Here is a 9721-nt window from a genome sequence, read left to right on the forward strand (position 1 = left end):
GGAAATAATAGAATCAATTTTACATTTGAATAGTGGGTAGTATATTTTTATTATGGTACCTCATTTAATACATCAATAGTCAAATTTCATTTTTCATTATATTCCATTTTGTTACATACTATACCAAACATAATAATCATTATTCAATTATAAATTCTAAAGTTTCTATAAGATAAAAGAATCAAAATTCTATTTAATTTCATTTCTATTACTATTACTATTCCATTTTTATTTTACAACCAAACTCCACATTAGTATTTTATAATTCATGGCAACATTACTCTATAACATTTAATTTTTAATTTTGTTTCTCGGAAACTGAAAAAATAAATTTCAAATAAAAAAATTATCCTGAGAAACAAATTAAGTACTTTTTATTTTAACAACAACTTGACAAAGTATCATTTTGGTAAAGAAAATAAAACTCTTCAGTCAACTTATATTCGAGCTGTTTTAATAGCCCAAAATGATAGCATAGTTAATGCAAACCGCATAGGTGGAAAAAAAATTGCATTCTTTTGTAATTTTAATTTTTAACCTTTCTGGAAAAGGTTTTTGACAACGCATGAACTATTTATAATATATTAAAACATTTAGTAATTAACTTTAGAGTTTTTAAAAAATAAATAATAATAAAAATTCCAGTCAAGCATGCAAGTTGCAGGGTATAGGTCTGCCCTTGTTTTATGTATGTACATCTATTCCAGTGTAAGTAAGAATTAATACAAGAATATATAGGGTAGGTGGGGTTGTACTTTGTGGATTTGAACCATATTAATTATAATTAAAAATAATAATTGTACAAAATATAAATAATTATAAATAAAACAAAACTTTTTTTCTCTTCTTTTTTAATTTTTACTAGTATTTTTTATCATTGCTATGTTGGCCATTGATAAAAGTAAACTTTTTTTTAAACATAATACTTTGTGATATTAAACATTCACATGTTAGTTGTGAAACCACAAATAAATAAAGGCAAATTCACAAAAATACTAAAAATACCAAATTAGTACAAAATTACAAAATATAAAATGGCATAATTGTAAATGCAGAGGATTTTTTTTGTAAGCAAAATTTACAAATTTGTAACTAAAATTTATAAGTTTGTAATCATATGTTATGATTTTGTAAACAACATTTATAGACTAAATAGAAAATTGTAACAGTCGATTGCAGAACTGTTACAAACTGATCGTTTTCTCTCTGAAGAATACCCTAGCCGCCAAGTGCTATTCCTCAAAGCTTCATTTTGGCCCCTAATGGCCGGATTGCCATCAATCCCTCCTTGGGCTTAGTGGTGCTTAGACCTAAAGAACATTCCTACCATATGAGGTGCTTCACTGCAATAACGTGACGTTTTCTGGATTTACCTAACTCCGACAAATATTTTAAGGTGACACTATGTTTATCCTCTATTTTCGACAGTGGCTCAAATATTAAAGGTGTGGAGGCTTGTTTAGTGGCTTCAACGGTGGTTTTTAGTTGCTGGCTTTGTCTTACTTCAAGAATGGGGTGACCGCTATGGGAGTTGATGTGGCTTCGTTCTGGTTGGTTTTGGTGATGTGTGGTGTCGCTTATGCATAGATCTAGTACCTCTATGTGTGAGTTTTGCTTGTTTAGTGTTGATGTTGTTTTATTTAGTTTTGTCTTTTGATGTTTTTATTTATGTTGTTTGTGCCAATTTTGGTCTTCCCCTTCCCCTTGTTAGGGATTTGAGGGTAAGTCTCTTTAGTTTTTCTTTTTATCTACTATCTATGGTAGTATAATACTTCTTAATGACTGCGACTATGAATGACTTGTATGTCTTGGTTTGTCTGTCATTTGGCCTTGATGCCGCTTGCTTGCCATTTTGGAGAATGATTTGCTATTTTGACTTATTCGTGAGCTATTGTAATAGACATTGTTCTTGTTCTTCTCGAATGAAACTTTGCCTTACCCTAAAAAAAAAAGAATTGCTTCAAACAATTATCCGTATTTTTATAATTTTTTTAAAATTCTGTATTTTTCAATTTTTAAAAAAAAATTATAGTGATATGTGTAATTTTTCCAAAATAAATATTCCATAAAACTTAACATAATTTTGCTGAGTAAATGATGTTTAGTTAATAAGTTAAGTAATCACTTTGCACATTGTTTAGGCAAAGTAGTGTCTATTTGGGCCATTAATTAATAATAATAATAATAAAGAGATAGAGAATTTTGGAGTTTTTGGGTAATGTGATGTGAGAAGAAATAATAAGTAAAGGGCATGGAAAGAATGTGTACGTACGTAGGTCACAGAAGTAGCAAGAAGAATCTTTTCCTTAATTACTCAAGCATGCCAAAAATTATGATGATGCTTTTTTCTCTCTACAACTCTATTTATTGGTATGGCAGGTAAGAAATTTGTTATGACAATTACTCACACATAAAATACCTCTTCTTATTATAAGACTGCACAACTTGTTCATAATTAGCTTTAAGGTTTTTCCTCTTACACAATAACCAAATATTTTATATTCTTCTTCTTATATGTATAAAACTTTTTGTTGATTCAAAATAAGGCTAAAGTACTTTATTTCAAATCTAAGTTATAGAATAAAACTATTTAGTTTCTTCTCATTTTTGTTATCCAAAAAGTTGGAGAAAGAAAGAAAAAATGGAGACACATGAGTAAAGACTAACTACTCAGAGTAATAGTCAAGTCTTTTAGCCAAGATTTGACCAGGTTAGAGAGATTGACGTTATCATAAATGAAAAATATAAATGTTGAGATTTTAAAAGGAATGAGCTTTATTTCCAAAAGAATTGCCGGCAAACAAGATTGTTTTTTTAGGGTACTATTTATTCAAAAGAAAGAAAAAATGGAGTGGTAGTTGGAGAAAGAAATGATAATAAGAGTGAAAGAGGCTATAGTTTGAAGCAGTGAACCTAGGAAGAAGGCAAAGGGTACCATACCATACCATACCAAACCAATTACCAAAAGACTCAAAAACAAAGAATAATAAGTTGTAGAAAGTTACTCTGAGTTTTGTTTTGATAAATAAATGCTTCAATTCAAAGAAATTTTTTGAAGAAGAGAAGAATTAATTAAGCTGAGAGATCTCTCATGATCTTCCTCCATGCCGTGATGTTATCATATATGTATTCATATTATTTTTGATAAATATCCAAATCCATAAAAATTAATACGACATTAAAAGCTCCAGATTTGTCCCCGTGAGCAGCTCTTTCACGATTCTTGTACCTTGTTGAATTAATGTTCCCCAACTTCCTTTGTCGTTTGGTAGTTGAAATCTTTAATGCAACCTTCTTCAATGCTACCACACCCTCACACCAGCTCTCTCTCTCTCTCTCATGTTATTGGTTATTACTATCACCCTCTTCAATTCAAAGGACATTCACTCTCTCTCTCCTCACTTTCTCTCTCTGTCTCTGTTATTATATGTACTACTCTTCGCCCAATGGCCTCTCCCACTTATAGCTACCCTTCTTCACTCTTGTTATCTCTGTCAGTTCATTCAAAATTCATATATGTATATATATTTACTCATACACATACATACATACATACATTTACATACCACCTCTTATATATACATATATATATATAACAGATAACTGTATGTGCAAGTTTTCAAGGTTACTAGCAGTTGCAGCAGTGTTCTCTTCTCATATAACAACGTTGTTCTTTCTTTTCATCATGACCCGTATTTGATTTTTTTGTAACGTTACCTTTTGTTGTTGTTTTCTCCTTAATCTTTTTGCCATGTATATATATATATATATGTATAGATATGTAGAAGGTGAATGGATCAGTTTAACGGGATATTGGTCCGGTTCAATAAGAAAGTCGAGTTCAGAAACTGATTGAGTTCTGCTTTTTGATTGAGCCGTGCCAATATCACGTGCCACTGTTCTTCTCTACTCATTCTCTTTCCATGTCCCCATCACCCTCATCTACAAGGTAACATCTTTTTTTTTCCTTATTTACTTTGAGAAGATTCATGTTTTATCACTGTTTTTGTTGTTTCTTTAATTATTACTTCTCATGTTTCAGAGCTAAGTTTTCTTACCTTAGTTTACTGTAGCCAAAAGCATATGTCACTTGAAATTCATGACCTGTTTTTCTGTTGTTTCATATAAAAATCTGTACGTAAATCATAGTATTGTACATTTCAGACATTGAGCCAAAGAAGAGGTCTGGTTTTTGGTTCTTTTGACTCACGTAGCATGGGTTGTTGAGTTGCCTCGAGGTCACTATGCTCCGTTTGTTAGAGCATAACAATATTGTATTGTGTACTCTTTTTTATTTTATTTTTCTGAAGTGACTTGATATTAAGAAAGATTACAGTACAGATTGAGCCATTGTAAACCAAGCTGTAATGCATTAAAAATATACCAAGTTATATATGTAATACTTATAATGTACATGGTGTTTGTTTTGTTCTTTTAACAAGTTTAGTTTCTGGCTATGTAGCTATACACGTTTTGCTCATCTTCTTTGTGTTTCTTTTTCCATTTTCCCTTCGTTTATATTGTACTAAAACTTTATTATATGAGCTGTCGAGTGAAAAACACAACATACCTATCTCCACAGAAAATGGTGTTGAAACTTGGATTTGACAATGAAAAAGAAAAGGTTCCCTAACATTAAACAACAAATACATGCATACATATATCTATATATATACACATATATGTATATTCTTTTCATATTGGTTGGGAGAAACGCATGAACTTCAAAACGTTAAATTTGAGAATAAGAAAATGTTTTCTTTTTCATTTATGCATTGAACAAATTATTAAAAAATCAGCACCAAACATTTTCTCTGCCAGAGTGATTACTTTTCCATGTAACAATATAAATAAATGAATGTATTAAACTAGTCAAATCTCAGCTAACTTGTACGGAATTTCCTTCAAAGGTTGTCGCTTTGTATTTATAACACTACACTAGTGGCCCAAAGAGAGAGAGAGAGAAATAGAGCCAAAAACCAAATAGAGGTATGACTAGTTAAATATTGTCCTCCGTGATTTTACTGTTGGCTTATTAGCCATGTCTGTATACTGTATCAAAATTTCTTTATATTTCAGGGCATCTCTTACCAAAATCACAAAGTTCAAATAGAGTATGAGCATTAAATAGTGATGCCTGCAGGGTGGTTCTGTGTGCTTTCTGCATCTAAACATGGCGCTGTGACAGAGTCAGATTCCTTATGCCATGTAATAAATGGAGAAAGAGAGATTTCAATACAAAAGAATGCTTCCATCATAAAGATATAGATGATACCAGTCCCAAAAGAAAACGAAAAAGAAATAAACAAAGGCAGTAGGAGTCCCCCACAAATATGTGTATTTATTAAGCACTTGATAAGCCATAATAGAACTGTAACTTACAAATTGGCTCTTCAAGCCTCAAAGAATTGTGGTTGTCAGCCTCTAGCTCTGCTTCCATTTTGGGCTGTTACAATGGCCATTCTCCTATACTAAAATGGAGGTGGTCCCATCCCATTTAGCACATTTCTCCCTCTCTCTCACTCTCCCTCTCTATATGTGATGGTACAATTTTACTATACCCCAACTAAAAAGATAAAAAATTAAAAAAAAAGTCAAAAATACGTGTGTATGCTTTTGTACTAGGAGCTCGAAAATCCTTCCTGAGGCTGGAGGAACTGAAAGAGCTGCCGCTTAGAATGAAGCACTCCACAAAGCATTCTCACCCTCTCCGCATCGCCTGTGGACTTCTTTGATCCGGTCGGCTGACCTACATATCCCGCTGCAGGTCCAATCAAATGAGGCAACGCAGATGTTTCCTGCTTGGGCCTTCCATTCACAGTCTACAGCCAACATAGTCAACATTATTAGTGAAAGAAATCTTTCAGGCAAAAGAAGACTGCATAGTTATAAAGCGTGGTGGTATTACACGTAGTGTTTAAATTTGATAGTTTACCATTTACCACTTTTTCATTTGGTGTTTTAACCTATTTCTTCCCATCACTTAGCTCTGGTTGTTTGTTATATTGTCATGATTTAACCATAAGCACAGTAACTTCAGTTTCTATGCCAGTCATAGCTTTTAATGTCATCTTTAAAAAACTGCATTAATGGTTGTGATTTTGAAAGAGATGGATGACTTACCAGGTGGAGTACCACAACATAATCTTCGATCATCAATATGTTCCACGTCAAGTCCGATGAACCAAGATCCCAAAGAGACATCCTCATTAGCATACTTATGCAGGACATGCCTGGAAAATATAGTCAAAATGTTTTTAAGGGCCAAACTCTTAATAATTGTTTTCTACAAATTTCAAATAATAGATCTTAAATAAGCTTACTGGTTTATTGATATATACTGAGCCAAATCTCTTGAAATGGCGTATAGCTGTCCGGTGGCATGACGGAAATACTTGTTTCCATTTTCGCCAAATTTCCAGTATTCAGGTTCATGGTATCTCACTCCCCTGAGTGACAGTAAAAAATAAGGTTCTGAGTTAATGAAACTTTTCTTATTCATAAGAAAAAGAACACAACTATGAGAAAATTCCCCTCACTTTTGTGCAAGGACTGGACCAGATTTCATGCATCCAATGTACACCCGTGGTTTCGACCGATGTCTGACTAGCGTTTCTCCAAGCGTTGCTAAGAAAATATTAAAGGAGATAGACTTAGTGTGACAGATATTACAAACAAATCAATTCAATGGTAAACTTTTACATGGCAACTTATACTCGTGGTACTATACGAAATTTATATTTGAGAATGTGAATCAGCATAAGCTTTACATGTCTTGTAAAGTAAAAATAAAGACGAAGACTCACCTATATTTACATGTACGTCATCATCAACTTTGACATAAAAATCAGCATCCCACAAAGCAGCAGCAGTAGCAAAATATATTTTTGTCTTGCCAGACAATTCAAGGTAACCTTCAACGTGGTCCTGCTCATAACATTGTAAATATTTTCCTTTATGAGTTTATTGAAAAAAAAAATACCAAACTGAATTGACAATATGTGTTGCACCAAGGGTACAATATAGAAGAAGAATAAAATTTACCAGTCTTAGAATATCTCCATGTTTCTTGTCCTCTGCTTCAACAGCTCTGTCTAGAATACCCCCTGATGTGGCACTAAATGTGGAGAAAAAGAAAAATTTACAAAATTAATCAAGTGAAAATCTGTCAAAAGAACAACTGAATTGAAGAACAGATGAATTTTGTATAGGAGTTTCATTAAATGGCAGAGTAGGAACTCAAAGGGCTGTCCAAATGGAAATGAATCACCCCCTCAGCGAAATATAATCACCAAGAAAGAGATAAAATCACATTATGGCTACCGCCTTTAGTTCTGATTGCTCGACTATTAATCACTCACCTATGACCAATGACAAATCGAATGATAATGCCCTTCTCCTCCTCAAGCCTCTTTCTTTTCTCGCCTATTTTACATGTTTGTCAGAAAGATCAGATGACAGATTTACACAAGTAACATAGCATAAGTATGGCCTACAGATAAGCTAGATTGATGAAAGAAATTTTGTAAACCTTGTGGCATCCATGTAGCTCGAACTGAATCTCTTCTTTTCCGGCTACTAAAAGCAGTGTTAATACCAACAACCATAAGATATTTTCTCTTCCCACTCCCAGATGAGCCAGTCTTTTTTAAGTTGTCCGATAAGGGAGCACCGCTGCGTATGGATTCTTGTGCAGCTCTTGCTGCAGCTAACTCCATCTCTAAATTTGAAATGGTCTTATCCAACGTTCTGCAGGGAAGCATTCCATGATATTAAGCTCCATTGCTTTCACTTTTAAACAAAGTTGAAAAGAATATCTAAGGTCGATCCATCAGTGTGACTTACTGTATTGCATTCTGAGTCTTAAAAACCTCCCCATAAATGTCTTTTGGGTCGCGTCTTACCTCCTTCTGAAGCAACTAAAACCACACAAATCAGACCAATGAAACAAAAGCCAAAAGAAAAAAGGACAAGCTTTTTTATGAGAATCATGGAAGAAGTATTAAAGGTAAGAATATGTGAAGGTGTGAGATACTCACAGATTTTGGACCACAACCCTCGGAGACTAGTTTTAGTTTTTCAGCTTCCATTGAAGTTGTTCTTGTAATATCTTTAGTTTCAGGAACGTTCCACATCCTAATTTAAATGCCAAAACATCGTTATATATATTACACAAACTAAAAAAGTGCATTTCTCAACAACATCAGTTAGACAAGTTCAAACTTTTAACAGTGATTTTCAAGACAACTATCTCATAAAATCATGAAAGCAAAAGTTTGACAATAAAAGTGAAAAGTGGTCAGACAACAATAAAATATGACTCAAATTTAAAACTTCTAAAACCAGTTACTTTACAAAACGACGTACTATATCAAAAAGGAGAGAGAGAGAGAGACCATTTTAATGAGGACTTTGGTGGTTCTGGTAAGTAGAGTCTGAATCAAGACTCCAAAATATGTCAGAAGGGTTTTTCCCTTTAATGATCAACAGCAACATAGATTCACAGTCCAAAACCCAAGTAATCAAAATTCATGTTACGACCTTAAACTGAGATAAATAAGGTACATGGAATATAGTAACAAAAATCCATCAAATAAATGTGGATTGAGTTTGCAGAATTGGGCACAGACATCAAGACTAGAGCAGTGTTCTTAACAAGCAGTAATAAAAAGGGCCCTGAATTCATATGTTAGAACAGAAAAATCCCATAAATGAAAACCCATCAAAAATTCCAAATTTTCCGGCATAACAAAAAAAAAGGTGCCATGCACTAAAAAATTGAGGCACAAATTAAAATATCGATAGAATTAAATAACGATCATGAAAAATTAGATCTTAGAAAAGAAAGATAATTCACAAGTTTTTCGTTAATTGACTTCAACAGTGTAGTCAACAAAGCTTCAATCCATTTCCAAATTTCCAATCAACCCAAGAACCAAAACCCACAGATGATCACATGCTAATAATATGAATAAATTAGAAGCAAGAGAACTAAGAACATATTCATACCTATTGGTGAAGAGCATTCCAGCACAGAAGCTGCCTAAACATAGAAAAAGAGCCCATTTTTGAGGTATGATGCTCCCTGAAGGCTTCTCTCCTCTGCTTTTCCAAGACATCTTCTTCCTAAAATTCACTTCTAGCTCCAAAGTCAAATAATTTTTCAACAAAAACCCATATACAATTCAGAAAAACATGACCAAATTGTATAGCCCCAGAATCAGATTAGGCCAAGAAAAAAAAATGACCCAATTTTGAAAGTGAGCTCCTAAACAAAATTGAAGGTATAGATAATCAGAAACATATTAAGGTATATAGCTCTCAGGTATTTGTTTTTTTCTTTCTCAAAGTTGCAGTTTTGTTCCTTTCTTTATCCTTGTATTTCTCTCTCTCTCTCTACAATTTCTCTCACTAGAAGAAACTCTTCTTTGCAGGCAAGAGACTCCGAACAGAAGTGAGAGGACTCTTTAACCGCTCACTTCTTACAACTAAATTACCAAACTGTCCTTGTCAGACCTTCCTTATTAAATTCACTAACATTTCCTGAAGAGACATAAACACCCCTTGCGAACAATGTCCCCTTTTTCTGAATTTTTAATCTTTTGGGTCTTCTAAGTTGGGAAGAGACCATGTTCTCATCAATGATAGTCACATGGATAATTTGTACCACACCAGCCTTGAACTTGTGCCATGTGTTCAACCTTTCTTTTTCCAACTATTC

At 33.2% G+C, this 9721-nt stretch overlaps 1 protein-coding gene and 1 long non-coding RNA gene across 3 annotated transcripts; one reads left to right on the forward strand and one right to left on the reverse strand.

Moving 5' to 3' along the window:
• Nucleotides 1-3408: 3408 nt before the first annotated feature.
• Nucleotides 3409-4465, forward strand: LOC133817572 (uncharacterized). Its single transcript, XR_009885588.1, has 2 exons — nt 3409-3949; nt 4165-4465. It is a non-coding gene; the product is annotated as an uncharacterized LOC133817572 (long non-coding RNA).
• An 856-nt stretch (nt 4466-5321) lies between these two features.
• Nucleotides 5322-9448, reverse strand: LOC133817573 (probable beta-1,3-galactosyltransferase 2). 2 transcript variants are annotated; one of them, XM_062250120.1, is made up of 11 exons: nt 9010-9448; nt 8040-8136; nt 7846-7910; nt 7532-7749; nt 7362-7425; nt 7045-7117; nt 6807-6927; nt 6540-6627; nt 6324-6449; nt 6124-6233; nt 5322-5822 (listed from the first exon to the last, which is right to left on the reverse strand). In XM_062250120.1, exons 1-11 carry the CDS (start codon nt 9117-9119, stop codon nt 5674-5676), a joined length of 1221 nt encoding a protein of 406 aa, XP_062106104.1. In that variant the 5' UTR covers nt 9120-9448; the 3' UTR covers nt 5322-5673. The 2 variants fall into 2 exon arrangements, with proteins under 2 accessions (XP_062106104.1, XP_062106103.1); XM_062250119.1 differs by having other exon boundaries at nt 7846-7919.
• Nucleotides 9449-9721: the final 273 nt, after the last annotated feature.

Source organism: Humulus lupulus, chromosome 2, assembly GCF_963169125.1.
Source record: "Humulus lupulus chromosome 2, drHumLupu1.1, whole genome shotgun sequence".
Taxonomy (NCBI): Eukaryota; Viridiplantae; Streptophyta; class Magnoliopsida; order Rosales; family Cannabaceae; genus Humulus; species Humulus lupulus.

Coding starts and splice junctions, on each gene's coding strand:
- LOC133817573 (XM_062250119.1), bottom strand. CDS start 9,119: ATGTCTTGGAAAAGCAGAGGAGAGAAGCCTTCAGGGAGCATCATACCT. Junction 8,137..9,009: donor GGAATGCTCTTCACCAATAG/GTATGAATATGT, acceptor CATTTAAATTAG/GATGTGGAACGTTCCTGAAA. Junction 6,450..6,539: donor GGTCCAGTCCTTGCACAAAA/GTGAGGGGAATT, acceptor ACTGTCACTCAG/GGGAGTGAGATACCATGAAC.